This window comes from Aquarana catesbeiana, linkage group LG06, assembly GCF_042186555.1.
Source record: "Aquarana catesbeiana isolate 2022-GZ linkage group LG06, ASM4218655v1, whole genome shotgun sequence".
NCBI lineage: Eukaryota > Metazoa > Chordata > Amphibia > Anura > Ranidae > Aquarana > Aquarana catesbeiana.
The window spans coordinates 415849365-415875116 of record NC_133329.1 but is presented as its reverse complement, the minus strand read 5'-3'; the positions used below and the strand labels follow the sequence as shown (position 1 = coordinate 415875116).

The following is a 25752-nucleotide window of genomic DNA, read 5'->3' as shown; positions in this document are numbered from 1 at the left end:
CTCGCCACGCTTCGGGCATGGCCTTGCTTCGCTCGGCATAATTATAATCTGACGCTGTGTCCACTTGGATGGTGGGGCTTGAACCTGGACTTAGGGGTGGAGTTTTGTCGTAAAAGTGTTGGAACACATATGGCGGCGGCGCTCATGCGCACTCCAGCGGGTGTCGAAATGAGATGGTTCGCCATATGTGACGCTACACCCTTCTCTGCACTCCACTGCCCCCCCCCCCCTGTATATAATAACAGAAGTTGTACTTTGGGATGTTTCTATGTAAATATTTTGAAACTTTTAGAAACAAATTGTCAAACACTTTGTATTACTTTATCTATCAGTGACACATAGAGATCACCAGAGAGGAGAATTCAGGGGGTCTGTATACCCTGGAGGGTAATAATCAGGGGGACTCTGTCATGTTAGGGTGGGATGGGGGAAAAGGGTCACTCTCAGTGCTCAGTTCGGGTGATCTGGGTGTGGAGGAAGTTCGAGTGACTTGAAGGAGGAATTTACTTTCTGTTTCTAGTCTCCTCCAACCCCTCCCTTTATTGTAAATAGAAAGTAAAGTCACACCGACAGAGAGGAGGACAGCCTGGTACAGAGAGGATAGAGAGGAGGACAGCCTGGTACAGAGAGGATAGAGAGGAGGGCAGCCTGGTACAGAGAGGATAGAGAGGAGGACAGCCTGGCACAGAGAGGATAGAGAGGAGGGCAGCCTGGCACAGAGAGGATAGAGAGGAGGGCAGCCTGGCACAGAGAGGATAGAGAGGAGGACAGCCTGGCACAGAGAGGATAGAGAGGAGGGCAGCCTGGTACAGAGAGGATAGAGAGGAGGGCAGCCTGGTACAGAGAGGATAGAGAGGAGGGCAGCCTGGCACAGAGAGGATAGAGAGGAGGACAGCCTGGCACAGAGAGGATAGAGAGGAGGGCAGCCTGGCACAGAGAGGATAGAGAGGAGGGCAGCCTGGCACAGAGAGGATAGAGAGGAGGGCAGCCTGGCACAGAGAGGATAGAGAGGAGGACAGCCTGGCACAGAGAGGATAGAGAGGAGGGCAGCCTGGCACAGAGAGGATAGAGAGGAGGACAGCCTGGCATAGAGAAGATAGAGAGGACGGCAGCCTGGCAAAGAGAGGATAGATAGGAGGACAGCCTGGTACAGAGAGGATAGAGAGGAGGGCAGCCTGGCACAGAGCGGATAGAGAGGAGGACAGCCTGGCATAGAGAGGATAGAGAGGAGGGCAGCCTGGCACAGAGAGGATAGAGAGGAGGGCAGCCTGGCATAGAGAAGATAGAGAGGAGGGCAGCCTGGCACAGAGAGGATAGAGAGGAGGACAGCCTGGCACAGAGAGGATAGAGAGGAGGGCAGCCTGGCACAGAGAGGATAGAGAGGAGGGCAGCCTGGCACAGAGCGGATAGAGAGGAGGGCAGCCTGGCACAGAGCGGATAGAGAGGAGGACAGCCTGGCACAGAGAGGATAGAGAGGAGGACAGCCTGGCACAGAGAGGATAGAGAGGAGGACAGCCTGGCACAGAGAGGATAGAGAGGAGGGCAGCCTGGCACAGAGAGGATAGAGAGGAGGACAGCCTGGCACAGAGAGGATAGAGAGGAGGACAGCCTGGCACAGAGAGGATAGAGAGGAGGACAGCCTGGCACAGAGAGGATAGAGAGGAGGACAACCTGGCACAGAGAGGATAGAGAGGAGGGCAGCCTGGCATAGAGAGGATAGAGAGGAGGGCAGCCTGGCACAGAGAGGATAGAGAGGAGGGCAGCCTGGCACAGAGAGGATAGAGAGGAGGACAGCCTGGCACAGAGAGGATAGAGAGGAGGACAGCCTGGCACAGAGAGGATAGAGAGGAGGACAGCCTGGCACAGAGAGGATAGAGAGGAGGACAGCCTGGCACAGAGAGGATAGAGAGGAGGGCAGCCTGGCAAAGAGAGGATAGATAGGAGGACAGCCTGGTACAGAGAGGATAGAGAGGAGGGCGGCCTGGCATAGAGAAGATAGAGAGGAGGGCAGCCTGGCAAAGAGAGGATAGAGAGGAGGGCAGCCTGGTACAGAGAGGATAGAGAGGAGGGTAGCCCGGTACTGCAAGAGACAGATACTAGATGTAGCAGAGGAGACAGTTCTAGAAATAGCGGGGGAATTTTTAAAGCAGATCTAATGGCTAGTAAGAGAGCCCAAGTTTGGTTGGAACAGACAGCGGGGGGGCAGAGGGATGGACAGTCAGGTATATGGCATTCTCCAGGATATGATATTGGGGAGGAGGGATATCCTGATCAGGAGAAATTGATGGACAGGGGACACCCCATCCTGGTGAGAACTTCACCTTCAGAGAAAGATTTGTCGCTAAAACTGATGAAATATTTTGGATCCAATTCTAAGTCTGGCGGAGGAGAGTGCGATGTGACCAGAGTGGATGGACAGACATACTGCGCCATCTTCCAGAATCAGAATGGTGAGTCTAGTCTCGGGAGGGGCACTGCCAGAAAATGTTTTTTTGCAGGCAATTTATCGGGGGAATGGCTGGTGTTGGCGCTTTCATCATCACGGCACCATGGTTGTTATGGTGTCAGGATGATTGAAGTGCATTATTTCTATTATTACATTGTAAAATAAAATGAAATCATTCAACTCACCATAATGCAGAATCAGTGGGAGCCCCAAGTGTGTCACTTTCCACGACGACCTGCCTTCAGATGCAGCTTGTCACTTGCCACGTCCCTGCCACAAGCTGCGGATTGTCACTTGCCATGTCACCTGCCACACGTTGCTTATTGTCGTTGGCCTGCTAAGGTGCAGATTGTCAGAGGGAAGGCAGGCAGCAGAGAGATGATGTAATCTCTCTGCTGCCCGCGGCTGTACAGTAAGGGCGGAACTGCAGTGATGCAGGGCGGGCGGTGAGATGATGTCATCTCTCTGCTCCCTGCACGCCGGCTCACTGACTGGCCAGTGTCTCTGCTCACCTGCGGACCGGCCTGCCCCCTCACTCGATGTCTGCCCTGCACGGCCGCACACTCACCTGGTGACACCCCCCCCACTCATCCGCTGACCTGCCCGTTTAGGCTCTCTCTCACCTGCTGAGCCCCGCTGACTGGCCTGCCCGCTCGTGAGCCCACACACTCGCCCTCCTGTCTGCTCACTCATCCGCTGACTGGCCTGCCAATCAGGAATTTCTCGGAGGGGGCAATTGCCCCGTTGCTCCCCCCCCCCCTGATCTGCCCCTGGGTGAGTCCCATTATCTGCCACCCCAGAAGATACCAACACTGACCAACATAAATGACTTGACATGGCATATAGACCAGAGAAGTAACCAGTTAGATGTTATCTTTTAGGACTCATTTACACGCTTTGACTTCAACATACATAAAAGCGCCTACCGCTTCAACATGCTTTTTTGATGTGTTTTTGATGCTTCGGTGGTACCCTGATGATGCTTTTTTGATGCTTCGGTGATGCTTTTTTAAAGCTTGACAGATGTGTGTGATGATATCTCTTACCTGCAATTTCCCCAACACAAAGCGAAGCTAAAGCTGAATTCAAGCCTCTCAAAATCTGTAGGTGCTTCAAGCGACCTTTGTCATAGACTTTTATGGAGGCTTTGAGGATGCTTTGAAGCACCACTAAGGCAACATGCAGTATAATTTTTGAAGCAAAGCAAACGCAAGGTGTAAACAAGACTGTAAGCTACCCAATTTATTTAGTGACAGAAGCTTTGACTGGCGTTCAGAGAGCATTAAAAAAGCCTGCCCGAAGCCTTGTATTGAAGCAACGTGTAAAAGAGCCCTCACCTTTTATCATTTGTACGGAAGCATTGAAAGCTGGAATCTGGTTGTTTGTTTTGGAATCCAGGTAATGCAGTGGGGGTACTGGTCCTTCAGAATGTTGGACACCTATACAAAGAGAAAAACACAGAGAAAAAGAACCAAGGATGATCATGGACTTTAAATTGGTAGCTACAAGTAGATGTTGTAGACAATGAAAAAGAGAGCACTCAATTCAATAAAAATCCACATTTATTTAATATTGTGTACAAAACATATTTGAAATACATATCAACATTGTGTGGTGTTGTCCCACCTAGGTGGCGAGACCTATATGAACACTTGAGAAACCCTGTAGGTATGCCCACAGATATGATGGACTCTGAAGCTGGTATATGCAGAAGGTCTTGTGACGTGTGGGTTGGGCATTTCCTGTTTCTCTTTTTCTTCTGCAACTTGGTACCAATAGGATCTCCTGAGGAAGCTATATGCGAAACGCGTAGTGATCCCTCGGTGCATTTTCTGTTGGGCCCCGATATGTAAGACCTTCTGCATATACCAGCTTCAGAGTCCATCATATCTGTGGGCATACCTACAGTGTTCATATAGGTCTCATTATATACTGCAGGGTTCAGCAGTATATAATGTGCAGGGTTCAGGGTTCAGCAGTATATAATGCACAGAGTGCAGGGTTCAGCAGTATATAATGCACAGAGTGCAGGGTTCAGCAGTATATAATGTGCAGGGTTCAGGGTTCAGCAGTATATAATGCACAGAGTGCAGGGTTCAGCAGTATATAATGCACAGAGTGCAGGGTTCAGCAGTATATAATGTGCAGGGTTCAGGGTTCAGCAGTATATAATGCACAGAGTGCAGGGTTCAGCAGTATATAATGCACAGAGTGCAGGGTTCAGCAGTATATAATGTGCAGGGTTCAGCAGTATATAATGCACAGAGTGGTGCAGCCAGTGTCGAATTGAAGGATACATAAAGCACAAAAAGCAGGTTCAGGAGTGTGTAATGCACAGTAGGGTTCAGGAGTACAAAATGAAAAGAGGGCAGGAGTCAGGGTCATGTAATGTACTGTGTAGGGGGGAAAATCTCCAGTCCCCCCCCTCCCAATAAAATAATCCAGCACTAATCTGCATGCCCACCCCTAACAGCTCAACTCCTTGGCCTTTACATCAGGGTCCCCAGAGCCCCCCCTCCTTACATCAGGGTCCCCAGAGCGCCCCCTCCTTACATCAGGGTCCCCCGAGCGCCCCCTCCTTACATCAGGGTCCCCTGAGTGCCCCCCTCCTTACATCAGGGTCCCCCGAGTGCCCCCCTCCTTACATCAGGGTCCCCCGAGTGCCCCCCTCTTTACATCAGGGTCCCCCGAGTGCCCCCCTCCTTACATCAGGGTCCCCCGAGTGCCCCCCTCCTTACATCAGGGTCCCCCGAGTGCCCCCCTCTTTACATCAGGGTCCCCCGAGTGCCCCCCTCTTTACATCAGGGTCCCCCGAGTGCCCCCCTCCTTACATCAGGGTCCCCAGAGCCCCCCTCTTTACATCAGGGTCCCCCGAGTGCCCCCCTCCTTACATCAGGGTCCCCAGAGCCTCCCTCTTTACATCAGGGTCCTGAGAGCCTTTTCCCTTCTACATGGTTTCAGGGCCTCCAGAGTTTTCTTACCCCCCCCACCCCCTTGTACCACTTCATTCACTTTCAGTGCAGCCCAAAGTTATAGGGTAAAACTGGGAGGAGGGGTGCTAGCAGTGAGTCTGGAGGAGGAAGTTCTGTCCTCCTCTGAATGTTAAGGGAGGAGCAAGCATGTGACTGGCTGTTAGGACGTCGGGTGGTCCTAGCAACCAACCACAGTTCTTTATTGCCTTCACAAATGTATTGGAATCCTCGTGCTGACAGTGGTGGGCAGCGGTGATGGGTGGAACCTGTATTGCAGGGTGGAAACACAGGATATTCCACTTACTGCACCCCAATGAGCTCTGGAATTCCTGCCTGGATCTGCGGGATGTTGGAATTTAGTTGAAATCTTGGGACAGTCCCGCAGGATCCGGGATGGTTGGGAGGTATCAAGTCAAGAAAATGTGCCACATTGTTAAACAGGAAGAAATACAGAAATACCAAACAGTGTCCACTTTATTGTACATCCATAAGAGTGCAGAAGATCCAGAGCTCCGAGGACTTTTATGAACAGGATAGAGTACATGTTCAGGGCTGCTGTTAGAAATCATGGGGCCCTTTCTGATGGGGCCCCTCAACCCCACCTCCAACCCCCCCCCCCGGAAAACGGGGGCACTGACTTTATCAGCCGCCACTGAAACAAAAGTCCCTCCTCTGCTCCCACTTCCTATTTTGACATGATGGGGCCCAGAGAAATGTCATTTAAGCCCCGGTATGTAAGTTGGAGTGGGGGTGTGGTCTAATAATATCAATGTATTCATTCAGGCAGAAAGAACAATAAAGCTGCCCTGGCCCCCCGCTTAGCTGATGAGGCCCGGGCCCAATATAACAGGACCGGTTCTACTGTCCTATCAGTGGCTCTGTACAATACGACGGTCCTCACTATGTAATATACAGAACACGGCGGTCCTCACTATGTAATATACAGAACATGGCGGTCCTCACTATGTAATATACAGAACACGACGGTTCTCACTATGTAATATACATAATACGGCGGTCCTCACTATGTAATATACGGAACACGGCGGTCCTCACTATGTAATATACAGAACACGACGGTTCTCACTATGTAATATACATAATACGGCGGTCCTCACTATGTAATATACATAATACGGCGGTCCTCACTATGTAATATACAGAACATGGCGGTCCTCACTATGTAATATACATAATACGGCGGTCCTCACTATGTGATATACAGAACATGGCGGTCCTCACTATGTAATATACATAATACGGCGGTCCTCACTATGTAATATACAGAACATGGCGGTCCTCACTATGTAATATACAGAACACGACGGTTCTCACTATGTAATATACATAATACGGCGGTCCTCACTATGTAATATACGGAACACGGCGGTCCTCACTATGTAATATACAGAACACGACGGTTCTCACTATGTAATATACATAATACGGCGGTCCTCACTATGTAATATACAGAACATGGCGGTCCTCACTATGTAATATACATAATACGGCGGTCCTCACTATGTAATATACAGAACATGGCGGTCCTCACTATGTAATATACAGAACATGGCGGTCCTCACTATGTAATATACAGAACACGGCGGTCCTCACTATGTAATATACAGAACACGGCGGTCCTCACTATGTAATATACAGAACACGGCGGTCCTCACTATGTAATATACATAATACGGCGGTCCTCACTATGTGATATACAGAACATGGCGGTCCTCACTATGTAATATACAGAACACGACGGTCCTCATTATGTAATATACGGAACATGGCGGTCCTCACTATGTAATATACAGAACACGGCGGTCCTCACTATGTAATATACAGAACACGGCGGTCCTCACTATGTAATATACAGAACACGGCGGTCCTCACTATGTAATATACAGAACATGGCGGTCCTCACTATGTAATATACGGAACATGGCGGTCCTCATTATGTAATATACGGAACATGGCGGTCCTCACTATGTAATATACGGAACATGGCGGTCCTCACTATGTAATATACATAATACGGCGGTCCTCACTATGTAATATACCGAACACGGCGGTCCTCACTATGTAATATACAGAACACGACGGTTCTCATTATGTAATATACGGAACACGGCGGTCCTCACTATGTAATATACAGAACACGGCGGTCCTCATTATGTAATATACGGAACACGACGGTCCTCACTATGTAATATACATAATACGGCGGTCCTCACTATGTAATATACAGAACACGACGGTCCTCACTATGTAATATACAGAACACGGCGGTCCTCACTATGTAATATACAGAACACGGCGGTCCTCACTATGTAATATACAGAACACGGCGGTCCTCACTATGTAATATACAGAACACGGCGGTCCTCACTATGTAATATACGGAACACGGCGGTCCTCACTATGTAATATACGGAACACGGCGGTCCTCACTATGTAATATACGGAACACGGCGGTCCTCACTATGTAATATACAGAACACGGCGGTCCTCACTATGTAATATACGGAACACGGCGGTCCTCACTATGTAATATACATAATACGGCGGTCCTCACTATGTAATATACGGAACACGGCGGTCCTCACTATGTAATATACATAATACGGCGGTCCTCACTATGTAATATACAGAACACGGCGGTCCTCACTATGTAATATACAGAACACGGCGGTCCTCACTATGTGATATACAGAACATGGCGGTCCTCACTATGTAATATACAGAACACGACGGTCCTCATTATGTAATATACGGAACATGGCGGTCCTCACTATGTAATATACAGAACATGGCGGTCCTCACTATGTAATATACATAATACGGCGGTCCTCACTATGTAATATACAGAACATGGCGGTCCTCACTATGTAATATACAGAACACGGCGGTCCTCACTATGTAATATACAGAACACGGCGGTCCTCACTATGTAATATACAGAACACGGCGGTCCTCACTATGTAATATACAGAACACGGCGGTCCTCACTATGTAATATACAGAACACGGCGGTCCTCACTATGTAATATACAGAACATGGCGGTCCTCACTATGTAATATACAGAACACGGCGGTCCTCACTATGTAATATACGGAACATGGCGGTCCTCATTATGTAATATACAGAACACGACGGTCCTCATTATGTAATATACGGAACACGACGGTCCTCACTATGTAATATACATAATACGGCGGTCCTCACTATGTAATATACAGAACACGGCGGTCCTCACTATGTAATATACAGAACACGGCGGTCCTCATTATGTAATATACGGAACATGGCGGTCCTCACTATGTAATATACATAATACGGCGGTCCTCACTATGTAATATACAGAACATGGCGGTCCTCATTATGTAATATACGGAACACGACGGTCCTCACTATGTAATATACATAATACGGCGGTCCTCACTATGTAATATACAGAACACGGCGGTCCTCACTATGTAATATACAGAACACGGCGGTCCTCACTATGTAATATACAGAACACGGCGGTCCTCACTATGTAATATACAGAACACGGCGGTCCTCACTATGTGATATACAGAACACGGCGGTCCTCACTATGTAATATACGGAACACGGCGGTCCTCACTATGTAATATACATAATACGGCGGTCCTCACTATGTAATATACAGAACACGGCGGTCCTCACTATGTAATATACAGAACACGGCGGTCCTCACTATGTAATATACAGAACACGGCGGTCCTCACTATGTAATATACAGAACACGGCGGTCCTCACTATGTGATATACAGAACACGGCGGTCCTCACTATGTAATATACAGAACACGGCGGTCCTCACTATGTAATATACAGAACATGGCGGTCCTCACTATGTAATATACAGAACACGGCGGTCCTCACTATGTAATATACAGAACACAGCGGTCCTCACTATGTAATATACAGAACACGACGGTCCTCACTATGTAATATACGGAACACGACGGTCCTCACTATGTAATATACAGAACACAGCGGTCCTCACTATGTAATATACAGAACACGACGGTCCTCATTATGTAATATACGGAACACGACGGTCCTCACTATGTAATATACAGAACACGGCGGTCCTCACTATGTAATATACAGAACATGGCGGTCCTCACTATGTAATATACGGAACACGGCGGTCCTCATTATGTAATATACAGAACACGGCGGTCCTCACTATGTAATATACATAATACGGCGGTCCTCACTATGTGATATACAGAACATGGCGGTCCTCACTATGTAATATACATAATACGGCGGTCCTCACTATGTGATATACAGAACACGACGGTCCTCACTATGTAATATACAGAACACGACGGTCCTCATTATGTAATATACGGAACACGGCGGTCCTCGCTATGTAATATACATAATACGGCGGTCCTCATTATGTAATATACGGAACACGGCGGTCCTCACTATGTAATATACAGAACATGGCGGTCCTCATTATGTAATATACAGAACACGGCGGTCCTCACTATGTAATATACAGAACACGACGGTCCTCTCTATGTAATATACGGAACACGGCGGTCCTCGCTATGTAATATACATAATACGGCGGTCCTCTCTATGTAATATACGGAACACGGCGGTCCTCACTATGTAATATACAGAACACGGCGGTCCTCACTTTTTAATATAAAAGTATAATATATTTTATGGAGTATGTAATATATATAACATACATTGTGATCTCACCCCTCCCCCCGGCGCCCAAAGTGACTCCCGTCACATACATGTACTGATAATTGGCATTCAGTGGAGAGATAATAATTTGGAGGTCTATGTAGAAATGTTCAGTAATGAGAAGGTTGGACAGTCTCATCACCTCCCGTCATCTTCTCTGATTTTCTTTCCTTCACACAGATCAGAGAAGAGTTCTGGGAAGAGGAAATCATATCATAGAGATCACTGTGCCGGTGACAGTTCAGGATATCGGAGGAGAAGATCTTGTCAGGATCCGGCGGTTGTCCGGTGATGAAGAGAGAATGAAGATGTTGCAGCAGTTGGCTGTCAGAATTCCCAGAATTTCCCAAAGTGGTTCCTCAGCTGCTGCACAGAAAGCGGAGGAGCCAGACAAGTGTCATGAAGAAGAGCGAGACTTGTGTCATGAAGAAGAGCGAGACTTGTGTCATGAAGAAGAGCGAGACTTGTGTCATGAAGAAGAGCGAGACTTGTGTCATGAAGAGGAGCCAGACAAGTGTCCTATCTGTCTGAGTGAGATAAAAGATAAGGTGATATTAGAGAAGTGTAAGCATGCATACTGTAAGGAGTGTCTTAAACGAGCCACGGCCCATAAACCTGTGTGTGCGATCTGTGGAGTCCCATATGGGAAAGTAATAGGAGACCAACCTGATGGAACTATGAATGTGAACACAAACAAATACTCCTCCTTACCGGGATATCCTGGATGTGGAACCATACAGATCCACTATGACATCCCATCGGGCATCCAGAAGGTGAGTGCAGACCTCAGAACTAATGATATAATTCTCTTGTCCTCATCAGTGACAAGGATGGATTCTGTAGAGTTCCAGTGATGTTTCGTGTTATCCATTCAGGGTACAATGAAAGACCCCCCCCAGTAAGTACTCACCTTTCCTTCACTCTCTGGCTGCAGGAACTGAAGAGACTTTAAAGTATGGATAAGCATGTGACCCCTCCCCCCTCCCCCATGTGACAGCTCTGGTGCTCTGCGATTGGCCTAGCACTGTCACATGGGGGCAGGGAGTGAGTCTTGTGTAAGCTCTGATAAGTTGGAGCTTACACAGGGATCAGCAGCTGAACATAACAGTGGGGGATGGAAGGAAAGGTGGGTGATAGGGATGAGCTTCGTGTTCGAGTCGAACCCATGTTCGACTCGAACATCGGCTGTTCGATCGTTCGCCGAATTGCGAACGTTATGGGCCGTTCGCGCTAAATTCGTGTGGCGCGTCACGGCCCATAATTCACTGCGGCATCGCAGTGCATTGCTGGCTGATGATTGGCCAAGCATGCACTATGACCCGCATGCTTGGCCAATCACAGCGCCGTCAGTAGAGAGAGCTGTAATTGGCCAAAGCCAGGGTGGCTTTGGCCAATTATGGCTCAGGGGATTTAGTACACACCCCACACTATATAAGGCCGCCTGCACGGCGGCCCTGTGTAGTGTGTGTTCCGGTGTGCTGAGAGATAGAGAGAGAGAGAGAGAGTGTCATTTGATTTGAGTTAGATAGATTAGGCAGAACAGTCAGTCAGTTAGCTGCACTTACAGTGTATTGTGTATATATATGCATCCCAGGTGTTGCATATATATATATATACACTGTATTCAGTTTAGCTAGATCCGTTCCTGTTATCTTCTATCTAGACTATTTACATTTAATGCAGTGCGTCCTGCTCACAGTGTTCAGCTAGATCCGTTCCTGCTATTTACATTTAGTGCAGTGCGTCCTGCTCACAGTGTTCAGCTAGATCCGTTCCTGTTATCTTCTAGACTATTTACATTTAGTGCAGTGCGTCCTGCTCACAGTGTTCAGCTAGATCCGTTCCTGCAATTTACATTTAGTGCAGTGCGTCCTGCTCACAGTGTTCAGCTAGATCCGTTCCTGCTATTTACATTTAGTGCAGTGCGTCCTGCTCACAGTGTTCAGCTAGATCCGTTCCTGCTATTTACATTTAGTGCAGTGCGTCCTGCTCACAGTGTTCAGCTAGATCCGTTCCTGCTATTTACATTTAGTGCAGTGCGTCCTGCTCACAGTGTTCAGCTAGATCCATTCCTGCTATTTACATTTAGTGCAGTGCGTCCTGCGCACAGTGTTCAGCTAGAGCCGTTCCTGCTATTTACATTTAGTGCAGTGCGTCCTGCTCACAGTGTTCAGCTAGATCCGTTCCTGTTATCTTCTAGACTATTTACATTTAGTGCAGTGCGTCCTGCTCACAGTGTTCAGCTAGATCCGTTCCTGCTATTTACATTTAGTGCAGTGCGTCCTGCTCACAGTGTTCAGCTAGATCCGTTCCTGTTATCTTCTAGACTATTTACATTTAGTGCAGTGCGTCCTGCTCACAGTGTTCAGCTAGATCCGTTCCTGTTATCTTCTAGACTATTTACATTTAGTGCAGTGCGTCCTGCTCACAGTGTTCAGCTAGATCCGTTCCTGCTATTTACATTTAGTGCAGTGCGTCCTGCTCACAGTGTTCAGCTAGATCCGTTCCTGTTAAATTCCTACTGACCGGCAGGCTTGTCTGGTTACAGTATATAAAGCTACCTGAAGAAAATTACAGGTGTTCTATTTGATCCTATTAGTACCACGGTCAGGCAGCTAGACTATTTACATTTAGTACAGTGCGTCCTGCTCACAGTGTTCAGCTAGATCCGTTCCTGTTATCTTCCTACTGACAGGCAGGCTTGTCTGGTTACAGTATATAAAGCTACTTGAAGAAAATTACAGGTGTTCTATCCCAGCTTAGTGCAGCTACAGGCCATTAGTATGTCTGGAAGGCCAAGAAGGAGAGGCAGACAGTCACAAGCCAATAAGAGAGGGCAAGCAGGCTCTGTGTCTAGTGCTGGTCGTGGAGACGGTGCATCCTCATCAGCACATGGCCATGGGACACGCTTGGCCTTTTTTTCGGCAGCTGGCCATGTTGAGCCGCAACATGCGGAAGACTTGGTCGAGTGGATGACCAAGCCGTCCTCATCCTCCTCATCCTCTCTCACCCATGCCCAGGGTGCTTTGTCTGGCAAAGCAGCGGCCTCTTCCCTCAGCTCAATGTCATCAGTGACTCCTTCCCTAGCTCCACCATGTCCTCATGAGGATTCCCTCGAACTGTTTGACCACAGTGTTGGGTACATGCTCCAGGAGGATGCCCAGCGTTTGGAAGGCTCTGATGACGATACTGAGCTCGATGAAGGCAGTAACATGAGCGCGGACAGAGGGGGTGCCCAAGAAGGACAGCAATCTGGCAGTCATGCTCCCCCTGCTGCAGCATACTGCCAGGTTTGCTCCAGTGATGAGGAGGGAGGGGATGATGAGGTCACTGACTCAACGTGGGTGCCTGATAGGAGAGAGGAGGAGGAGGAGGAGGAGGAGGAGGAGGCGGCAGCACATCACCAACGAGGCAGGATGCCCTCCAGGGGCCAGCCTAAGGGCAGCACATTGACTGCATCACACCCCAAAGCTCCACATGTGCAGGGCGCTGCAGTCTCTGCGCGTTATTCAAAAAGTTCTTTGGTGTGGGCCTTTTTTGAGACGAGTGCATCAGATCGCACCGCTGCTATTTGCAACATATGTCTCAAGCGTATCTCGCGTGGCCAAAATATCTCCCGCTTGGGTACCACATGCTTGACCAGACATATGTTGACCTGCCATGCAGTTCGTTGGCAAGCGTATCTAAAAGACCCACACCAAAGAACAAAGAGGATCTCTCCTTGCTCCTCATCAGCTGAGATTTCCAACCCCACTAGACCTTCAGTCCTCTCTGAGACCTGCAGTGAGAGGAATGAAGGTGTAGAATTAGGTGTGTCACAGCCAAGTACTTGTGGGCAATCTGCTTTTGGTACACCGACGTCAGATTGTACCAGGCAAATTTCCCTGCCCCAGCTGCTGCACCGCCGAAAGAAGTTTGCTCCCAGCCATCCACATGCCCAGCGGTTGAATGCTAGCTTGGCAAAATTGCTAGCACTTCAACTGCTGCCTTTTCAGTTGGTAGACTCTGCCCCCTTCCGTGAGTTTGTGGAATGTGCGGTTCCTCAGTGGCAGGTACCCAAACGCCACTTTTTCTCACGGAAGGCGATTCCGGCTCTCTACCGGCATGTGGAAGGCAATGTCCATGCCTCGCTGGACAGGGCGGTCAGCGGTAAGGTGCATATTACCGCTGACTCATGGTCCAGCAGGCATGGACAGGGACGTTACCTAAGTTTCACGGCGCATTGGGTGACTCTGCTGGCAGCTGGGAAGGATGCAGGACAAGGTGCAGTAGTGTTGGAGGTTGTTCCGCCACCACGCCTCCAAAATGCTGATTGTGACACACCTCTCTCCTCCACCCCCTCCTCTTCTTCTTCCTCCATGGCCTCTTCCTCGGAACCAGCGGTGCTCCGTAGGCGTTCAAGGGGCTACGCAAGTACGCAGGCCAAAAGATGCCATGCGGTGCTTGAGCTGGTGTGCTTGGGGGACAGGAGCCACACTGGGGCAGAGGTTCTGTCAGCTCTGCAGGGGCAGGTTCAGAGGTGGTTGACGCCACGCCAACTTAAGGCAGGAATGGTGGTTTGCGACAATGGCACCAACCTCCTCTCTGCCCTCCGACAGGGACAAATGACCCATGTGCCCTGTTTGGCTCACGTCCTTAACTTGGTGGTGCAGCGGTTCTTGGGCAGGTACCCGGGCTTACAGGATGTCCTGAGGCAGGCCAGGAAAGTCTGTGTGCATTTCCGCCGGTCATATAATGCCAGTGCTCGGCTGACGGACCTCCAAAAGGAGTTTAACCTGCCTAAGAACCGCCTAATCTGTGACATGCCCACCAGGTGGAACTCAACGTTGGCCATACTGCAGCGGCTGCACACGCAGCAGAGGGCCATCAATGAGTACCTGTGCGACTATGGCACCAGGACAGGGTCAGGGGAGCTTGGTTTTTTTTCCCCACGCCAGTGGGCCATGATCAGGGATGCATGCACTGTCCTGTCACCATTCGAGGAGGCCACGAGGATGGTGAGCAGTGACAGTGCATGCATCAGTGACACTGTCCCCCTTGTCCACCTGTTGGAGCACACGCTGCGTGGAATAATGGACAGGGCACTTGAGGCAGAACAGAGGCAGGAAGAGGAGGACTTCCTTAGCTCTCAAGGCCCCCTTTATCCAGACAGTGTTCCTGCGTGCCCGCCGATCACACAGGAAGAGGACGAGGAGGAAGAGGAGGAGGAGGAAGATTGTGTCAGTATGGAGGTGGAGCCTGGCACTCAGCATCAGCAGCAGTCTTTAAGGGATCAGTCCCAAGAAACACATGGACTTGTACGTGGCTGGGAGGAGGTGGCTGCGGACCATGTCGTTCTTAGTGACCCAGAGGACTCCGGACCGAATGCCTCAGCAAACCTACGCTGCATGGCCTCCCTGATCCTGCAAAGCCTGCGTAAGGATCCTCGTATTCGTGGTATCAAGGAGAAGGACCAATACTGGCTGGCAACCCTCCTTGATCCACGTTACAAGGGTAAGGTTGCGGACCTTATCTTGCCATCGCAGAGGGAGCAGAGGATGAAACATCTTCGGGAGGCCTTGCAGAAAGGTCTGTGCAACGCGTTCCCAGAGACTGGGAGGTTACAAACTCCTGTTTCTGGACAACGTGTTGCTGAGGCTTCGGTCAGTCAAAGAAGGAGCGGTGGAGAAGGTGGCCGTCTGACCGATGCGTTCAGACAATTTTTTGGTCCGCAGCCCCAAGGTATGATCGGTTCCAGCAACCATCGCCAGCGTCTGTTTTACATGGTGCAGGAATACCTAGGGGCAAGATCAGACTTGGACACCTTTCCCACCGAAAATCCTCTGGGTTACTGGGTCTTGAGGATGGATCACTGGCCAGAGCTTGCACAGTATGCAATTGAGCTACTGGCCTGTCCTGCATCCAGCGTTCTTTCGGAACGCACATTCAGTGCTGCTGGAGGCGTGGTAACCGATCACAGGGTGCGTCTGTCCACCGACTCGGTCGATCGGCTGACCTTCATAAAAATGAATGAGTCTTGGATCACCACCAGCTACCAAGCACCTGATGCTGATGTAACCGAATAATTTTTTTTGAAATCTCAGATCCCTTCAAAGACTGCCTATGCTGATGCTGAGTGACTATCCCTGAGTAATTATCCTCTTCCTCCTCAATCATCACGCTGATAGCTTGTAAGAACATTTTTGGTTCTGGGCGCCACCACCAGTGCCTAAGGCACAATTTTTCAGCCCCTGTTTAACAGGGGCGTGTAATTACAATTTTTGATGTAATACTTTGCAGCAGGGCTCGTTCCTGCATTCCAACTAGAGTGTCTGTGAGGGGTTGCAGTGTTGTGGCACCAGCACCAGTGCCTAGGGCCCAATTTTTCTGCCCCTGTCTAACAGGGGCGTGTAATTACAATTTTTGATGCAATACTTTGCAGCAGGGCTCGTTCCTGCGTTCCAACTAGAGTGTCTGTGAGGGGTTGCAGTGTTGTGGCACCAGCACCAGTGCCTAAGGCCCAATTTTTCTGCCCCTGTCTAACAGGGGCGTGTAATTACAATTTTTGATGCAATACTTTGCAGCAGGGCTCGTTCCTGCGTTCCAACTAGAGTGTCTGTGAGGGGTTGCAGTGTTGTGGCACCAGCACCAGTGCCTAAGGCCCAATTTTTCTGCCCCTGTCTAACAGGGGCGTGTAATTACAATTTTTGATGCAATACTTTGCAGCAGGGCTCGTTCCTGCGTTCCAACTAGAGTGTCTGTGAGGGGTTGCAGTGTTGTGGCACCAGCACCAGTGCCTAAGGCCCAATTTTTCTGCCCCTGTCTAACAGGGGCGTGTAATTACAATTTTTGAAGCAATAATTTGCAGCAGGGCTCGTTCCTGCGTTCCAACTAGAGTGTCTGTGAGGGGTTGCAGTGTTGTGGCACCAGCACCAGTGCCTAAGGCCTAATTTTTCAGCTCCTGTTCAACAGGGGCATGTAATTACAATTCTTGATCTAATATTTCACAGCAGGGCCCTGTGAGGGCTTACAGTGTTGTGGCCACAGCAACACCTAAGGCCCAAATTTCTGCTGAGTATATAGGGCAGGACCCTACTTTCAAACATCTAACTTACAAACGACTCCTACTTGCAAACGGAAGGAGACAACAGGAAGTGAGATGAAATCTACCCCTAGGAAGGGAAATTCTCTCCTGTAAGAGTTAATATGGGAAAACAATTTCTCCTTTCCACTGATGCTTTCCAATCCTTGTTCCACAAAAAAACCCAAATTTTCAAAAAACATTTTTCATTGGGACAAAAAAGTGAGGTGAAATCTTCTGAAGAGGAGGAAAGACAGCAAAACAAATGTCACAGGGGTGATAACCCTTCCCTATGTTTTCCAAAAAGCTTAGAAAAGATTTTTTGGCTGGAGCTAAACACGTTAAAAATGTTCAAAATTACAAACAGATTCTACTTAACAACAAACCTACAGTCCCTGTCTTGTTTGCACCGCCTGTATACTGCTGTTCAGAGTATATAGGGCCTGGTGGCCCCACACCTTTCCTTATTTTAATTTGGGTGCGGGGTTCCCCTTAATATCCATACAAGACCCAAAGGGCCTGGTAATGGACTGGGGGGTACCCATGCCGTTTGTCTCACTGATTTTCATCCATATTGCCAGGACCCGACATGACATTAAACCCGCAAGCAGTTTTAAATGAGATTTTTTCCTTTAAAAATGACATTTGGTGCAGGGACTGTTCTAAACACGGGAAACACGCGTCACTTTACAGGCATACTATAGACACCCCTCAGGTACGATATTTAAAGGAATATTTCACTTTTTTTTTTTTACTTTAAGCATCATTAAAATCACTGCTCCCGAAAAAACGGCCGTTTTTAAAAGTTTTTTTTGCATTGATACATGTCCCCTGGGGTAGGACCCGGGTCCCCAAACCCTTTTTAGGACAATACCATGCAAATTAGCCATTAAAATGAGCACTTTTGATTTCGAACGTTCGAGTCCCATAGACGTCAATGGGGTTCTAACGTTCGTGCGAACTTTCGGTCCGTTCGCGGGTTCTGGTGCGAACCGAACCGGGGGGTGTTCGGCTCATCCCTAGTGGGTGATGTTGTATATGAGGGGGGGAGGGGAGGGACAGACTCATGACTCCCATTATCTCATTATCCAGGAGAACCATCCTCATCCTGGGAAACCTTTCACAGGTACTTCCCGTACAGCTTATTTACCGGATAACAGGGAGGGGAGAGAGATCCTACGTCTGCTGAGAAAAGCCTTCGATCAGCGACTGATCTTCACTGTGGGAGATTCTCGTACAACCGGCGCCACCGACACCGTCACCTGGAATGATATCAGCCATAAAACCAATATCTATGGGGGAGCACAGGGGTAAGATCAATATATATCATATACAGAGGGAGGTGTATGTGTGTTATATACAGAGGGAGGTGTATGTGTGTTATATACAGAGGGAGGTGTATGTGTGTTATATACAGAGGGAGGTGTATGTGTGTTATATACAGAGGAGGGAGGTGTATGTGTGTTATATACAGAGGAGGGAGGTGTATGTGTGTTATATACAGAGGGAGGTGTATGTGTGTTATATACAGAGGGAGGTGTATGTGTGTTATATACAGAGGAGGGAGGTGTATGTGTGTTATATACAGAGGGAGGTGTATGTGTGTTATATACAGAGGGAGGTGTATGTGTGTTATATACAGAGGAGGTGTATGTGTGTTATATACAGAGGAGGTGTATGTGTGTTATATACAGAGGGAGGTGTATGTGTGTTATATACAGAGGAGGGAGGTGTATGTGTGTTATATACAGAGGGAGGTGTATGTGTGTTATATACAGAGGAGGGAGGTGTATGTGTGTTATATACAGAGGGAGGTGTATGTGTGTTATATACAGAGGGAGGTGTATGTGTGTTATATACAGAGGGAGGTGTATGTGTGTTATATACAGAGGAGGGAGGTGTATGTGTGTTATATACAGAGGGAGGTGTATGTGTGTTATATACAGAGGAGGTGTATGTGTGTTATATACAGAGGAGGTGTATGTGTGTTATATACAGAGGAGGTGTATGTGTGTTATATACAGAGGAGGTGTATGTGTGTTATATACAGAGGGAGGTGTATGTGTGTTATATACAGAGGAGGGAGGTGTATGTGTGTTATATACAGAGGGAGGTGTATGTGTGTTATATACAGAGGAGGGAGGTGTATGTGTGTTATATACAGAGGGAGGTGTATGTGTGTTATATACAGAGGAGGTGTATGTGTGTTATATACAGAGGGAGGTGTATGTGTGTTATATACAGAGGAGGTGTATGTGTGTTATATACAGAGGAGGTGTATGTGTGTTATATACAGAGGGAGGTGTATGTGTGTTATATACAGAGGGAGGTGTATGTGTGTTATATACAGAGGGAGGTGTATGTGTGTTATATACAGAGGAGGGAGGTGTATGTGTGTTATATACAGAGGGGGTGTATGTGTGTTATATACAGAGGAGGGAGGTGTATGTGTGTTATATACAGAGGAGGGAGGTGTATGTGTGTTATATACAGAGGGAGGTGTATGTGTGTTATATACAGAGGGGGTGTATGTGTGTTATATACAGAGGAGGGAGGTGTATGTGTGTTATATACAGAGGAGGGAGGTGTATGTGTGTTATATACAGAGGAGGGAGGTGTATGTGTGTTATATACAGAGGAGGGAGGTGTATGTGTGTTATATACAGAGGAGGGAGGTGTATGTGTGTTATATACAGAGGGAGGTGTATGTGTGTTATATACAGAGGGAGGTGTATGTGTGTTATATACAGAGGAGGTGTATGTGTGTTATATACAGAGGAGGTGTATGTGTGTTATATACAGAGGGAGGTGTATGTGTGTTATATACAGAGGGAGGTGTATGTGTGTTATATACAGAGGGAGGTGTATGTGTGTTATATACAGAGGAGGGAGGTGTATGTGTGTTATATACAGAGGAGGTGTATGTGTGTTATATACAGAGGAGGGAGGTGTATGTGTGTTATATACAGAGGAGGTGTATGTGTGTTATATACAGAGGAGGTGTATGTGTGTTATATGGGGGAGGGGGTGTATGTATGTGTGTGTGTGTGTATATGTGTATATGTGTATATGTGTGTGTATGTGTGTGTATATATATATATATATATATATATATATATATATTATACATATATACATACATGGTAATTGATGAGTATTGATTATTTTCCTCCGGTAGTTTCGGTTACCTGGATCCGGATTATCTGACCCGTGTGCGGGATGAGCTGAGAGCGAAGGGAATCAAGTTAATATTCTGGGATCGGCTCTCCCCTCCCCCTCTCTGATGATTGAAGATTGGTGGGCGGAGTCAGATGTGCGCTGAGATGATCGCGTCTTCCAATCACTTCCTGTTCTGTATTTGGACACATTATATCATCCTTATCATTTATAATCCATTAATAATGATATGTGGGGGAGGGGAGGACAGATCTTCATGGGGGGGGGATCCTCTGGTAATCTTGTCCTATAAATGATGGCGATCGATCTTATAGAGATATTTAGAAGCATAATAAATTATCTGTCTAGGAGCGTCTGTTTGTGATTTGTCATAAAGTGAAAATTAAAAATGCCAAAATGTTTTCCAAAGTAAATGTAAAATCTGAGAAGAATTCACACAGATCTGCAGAGGAAATGACATTATAATAGAGGAGGAGACCCGGGGGCGGGGGGGGGGGATGGGGGGCGGGGGTTCGAGGTACTGGAGGGTGACTGTCCAGGAACTCCACACCAGATACATCTGTCAGGGAATTTCTGCTTTTTTTTTTTTTAATTTATTTACGGTTTGTGGGGGGGACAATATATAAAAGGCAACAGGAGTAGATTTTTTTTGAGAATGGTTTTCAGTCTGACCAATGAGGAATCATCTTTGCAGGAATAATATTTCACTGAATTTATTCCCACAAATTTGGATCTTCTCCAGCTGACGTGTAAATCTATTTTCATTTTCTAGGAGAATCATTATATTCTGATTCTGATTGTAGACATTATAAATAAAATGTGTAAAATTCTGTGCTCAGGTAAAGTGAAAACAAAACTAAAATACAAAGAAAACAAAGCAGCCGGTGTTCTATCAGAAAGCCGCTACCCATCAGATAATGCAACCAAAGTGATGATCCATCGCGGCCATCTTGGTACACCCGCACACTCGTCTACAGTCAGAAGTCGGCAGCGGACATCTTTTTACACCCACCAAAGTCTTGGATTTCACATTTATTTTTACCAGTAGACTCCGCTTATATAGTGATATACAGGATTTGGAAATTTGTCAGACTGCTGATCTCACAGGTTTGCTAATCTGACAGAAGATCGCTGCTTTTAAAATTGAACATCAAAACAGTGTCACGGATTTCCAAATCCTGTATTTTACTATATAAGTGGAGTTTACTGGTAAAAATAAGTGTGAAATGCAAGACTTCAGTGGGTGTAAAAAGATGTCCGCTTGCCGACTTCTGACTGTAGACTTACTGCGGACGAGTGCAGGGTGTACCAAGATGGCTGCCATGGATCGTCACTTCTGTTGCATTATCTGATGGGTAGTGACTTTCTGATAGAACACCGGCACTGATATGGAGAATACACCATAAGAGCGAAATACAGAACCAAAAATGTGAACATTTGAAAATAAAATGCTTCAATTATATATTTGTGTTTTAATCTATTTTAAATATAAAAGAAATATACACAGTATCTGACAAAAGTAAGTACACCCACCGAGTCACATTTGTGTAAATCTTTTCATGTGACAACACTGAAGAAATGACACTTATCTACAATGTAAAGTAGTGAGTGTACAGCTTGTATAACAGTGTAAATTTGCTGTCCCCTCAAAATAACTCAACACACAGCCATTAAAGCGGAGCGCCACCGAAAATTTTTTTTTTAAAAGTCAGCAGCTACAAATACTGCAGCTGCTGACTTTTAAAACATGGACACTTACCTGTCCAGGGCGCCCACGATGTCGGCACCCGAGGCCGAAGCGTCTCTCCGTCCTCGGGTGCTGCCGCCTCCATCTTCGGTAAGGGAATCAGGAAGTGAAGCCGTGTTGCTTCACTTCCCGGTTCCCTACTGCGCATGCGCGAGTCGCGCAGCGCAATACGGATGGTCCCTGCTGCCTCTGGGAGCCGTGTGTTTCCCAGCAGGCAGCGGGGAGGATGTAGGAAGTGGCGTAAATACCCGCAGATTCTGCGGGTATCTATGCCGGAAGCGGGTACAGATACCTGTAATATACAGGTATCTGTACCCCCCTCCCCCCTGAAAGGTGCCAACTGTGTCACCGGAGGGGGGGAGGAATCTGATGAGTGGAAGTTCCACTTTTGGGTGTAACTCCACTTTAATGTCTAAACCGCTGGCAACAAAAGTCAGTACACCCCTAAGTGAAAATCTCCAGATTGGGCCCAAAGTGTCAATATTTTGTGTGGCCACCATTATTTTCCAGCACTGCCTTAACCCTCTTGGGCATGGAGGTCACCAGAGCTTCACAGGTTGTCACTGGAGTCCTCTTCCCCTCCTCCATGATGACATCACAGAGCTGGTGGATGTTAGAGACCTTGCGCTCCTCCACCTTCCGGATGTCCCACAGATGATCAATAGGGTTTAGGTCTGGAGACATGCTTGGCCAGTCCATCACCTTTACCCTCAGCTTCTTTAGCAAGGCAGTGGTGGTCTTGGAGGTGTGTTTGGGGTGGTTATCATGTTGGAATACTGCCCTGCGGTCCAGTCTCTGAAGGGAGGGGATCATGCTCTGCTTCAGTATGTCACAGTACATGTTGGCATTCATGGTTCCCTCAATGATCTGTAGCCCCCCAGTGCCGGCAGCACTCATGGAGCCCCAGACCATGACACTCCCACCACCATGCTTGACTGTAGACAAGACACACTTGTCTTTGTCCTCCTCACCTGGTTGCCCCCACACACGCTTGTCACCATCTGAACCAAATACGTTTATCTTGGTCTCATCAGACCACAGGACATGGTTCCAGTAATCCATCTCCTTAGTCTGCTTGTCTTCAGCAAACTGTGGTCTTTCTTGTACATCATCTTTAGAAGAGGCTTCCTTCTGGGATGACAGCCATGCAGACTGATTTGATGCAGTGTGCGGCGTATGGTCTGAGCACTGACAGGCTGACCCCCCACCCCTACAACCTCTGCAGCAATGCTGGCAGCACTCATACGTCTATTTCCCAAAGACAACCTCTGGATATGACGCTGATCACGTGACCTCAACTTCTTTGGTGGACCATGGCGAGGCCTGTTCTGAGTGGAACCTGTCCTGTTATACCGCTGTATGGTCTTGGCCACCATGCTGCAGCTCAGTTTCAGGGTCTTGGCAATCTTCTTATAGCCTAGGCCATCTTTATGTAGAGCAACAATTCTTTATTCAGATCCTCAGAGAGTTCTTTGCCATGAGGTGCCATGTTGAACTTCCAGTGACCAGTATGAGAGAGTGAGAGCGATAACACCAAATTTAACACACCTGCTCCCCATTCACACCTGAGACCTTGTAACACTAACGAGTCACATGACACCGGGGAGGGAAAATGGCTAATTGGGCCCAATTTGGAGATTTTCACTTAGGGGTGTACTGACTTTTGTTGCCAGCGGTTTAGACATTAATGGCTGTGTGTTGAGTTATTTTGAGGGGACAGTAAATTTACACTGTTATACAAGCTGTACACTCACTACTTTACATTGTAGACAAGTGTCATTTCTTCAGTGTTGTCACATGAAAAGATAGAAGAAAAGATTTACACAAATGCGAGGGGTGCACTTACTTTTGTGAGATACTGTATATAGTCCAATGTACAAGTAATTGAAAAATGATGGGGGGGATGAATAGGTCTTCCGTTGCAGAAATCCCAGTGCCTCCCTACTTACCAAATATAGTGACCTACACATTCATAAGAAGTCAAGCATTGCTCAAATGTTAATAAATCAACTAATCCAAATTATATTCAAAAGCCAGAAGGGGCCCTGATGATGTAATTTATGATGAAATGCATAGGGCAGAGCCAAGGCATATGACTTCATCACGCAAACCAGCGAACATTGGGATTCCTGTACTGGATGATTTTTTTACTTACAGCAGTACTAAATGTACATTATGTGAGCTCATTATTTGCTTTTAATGCAATTATTTATAAGTTAATACACTATGGAGCTGATTCTCTTCTATCTGAGGATCTCACTTTACCTCTCTCTATGGTGAGTGGAGAGGAGCTCTCTTGGTTGAGGACAGAGCCGTAACGCTGTAACCATTTACAATTAGATGGTCATATGTGCTCTGGTAAGTAGATTGTGTATTTATATACCACAATGTTCAAGTATTTCCACCCGTATGATGAATGTCAACATCCTCCCCCCCCCCCCCCAAAAAAAAATCATCTGATTTTTTTTTCCTTAAAACAATACATTTTCTCAGTTTAAACATTTGTTTTCTATTTTCTATTGTCCATAAAATTCGGGTTCATGAGATTTAAAGGTCATTGCATTCTGTTTTTATGTAGATTTTACAAAACGTCCCAACTGTTTTTGGAATTGGGATTGTACAAAAACTCTCCACTATGATGCGGAAACGTTTCTGACCAGTTATTTTAGTTATTTATTTCAGATACTTTTATAATGCTGTCAATTTACTCAGCGCTTTACATATACATTGTACATTCACATCAGTCCCTACCCTCAAGGAGCTTACAATCTAAGGTCCCTAAGTCACATACCGTATATACTCGAGTATAAGTCGAGGCCCTAATTTACCACAAAAAAAATGGGATAAACTTATTGACCCGAGTATAAGACAAGAGTGAGAAATGCACAGCTACTGTAAGTGGAAAAGAGGGTCAACAATGCCCATTTGCAGCCTCACTGTGCCCATTTGCATGCCTCACTGTGCCCAATTGCAGACATAGGTCCCCTGAACTTCAAACTCAGTAGTTAAGGGTTCCTAGATGCCCCCTAGTTGCAGCCAAAATTTGGGGTCTCTGAACCCAAAGGGTCACGAAATGACATTGCTGCAGATAAACACAGTTGACCAAATTTGGGGCCCCGTATCTCGGGGCCACTTAGTGCTAAGAACCCCAAATTTGGTGTGCAAACCCAGTGGAACTAGCACCATAAAATTTCCAAAGCTGGGGTTTCTAGCACCAAGTGGCCCCGAGATACAGGGCCCCAAAAATCAGTTCAGAAAATGTCAAGCACTTTTCTGCAGCAGAGAATGACATTTTCCGAACCAGTTTTGGGGCCCCGTATCTCGGGGCCACTTAGAGCTAGGAACCCCAGCTTTGGATATGTTATGGTACCAGTTCCACTGGGTTTGCACACCAAATTTGGGGTTCCTAGCACCAAGTGGCCCTGAGATATGGGGCCCCAAATTCGGCTCAGAAAATGTCAAGCACTTTTCTGCAGCAGAGAATGACATTTTCCGAACCGATTTTGGTATTTTTTGTTCTGAGGAGCAAAACAAAAAAAGTATATACATAAAAACAGAGAACAGCCATATACAGTACTGTGATAGTGATATTAACAGGACAGCATAACAGA

The 25752-nt window shown here is 47.2% G+C and overlaps 1 protein-coding gene across 1 annotated transcript; it reads left to right on the top strand.

Moving 5' to 3' along the window:
• Nucleotides 1-547: 547 nt before the first annotated feature.
• Nucleotides 548-20744, top strand: LOC141147323 (uncharacterized). The gene is made up of 4 exons (XM_073634545.1): nucleotides 548-2450; nucleotides 10338-10930; nucleotides 18310-18527; nucleotides 20396-20744. Exons 1-4 carry the CDS (start codon nucleotides 2156-2158, stop codon nucleotides 20499-20501), a joined length of 1212 nt encoding a protein of 403 aa, XP_073490646.1. The 5' UTR covers nucleotides 548-2155; the 3' UTR covers nucleotides 20502-20744.
• Nucleotides 20745-25752: the final 5008 nt, after the last annotated feature.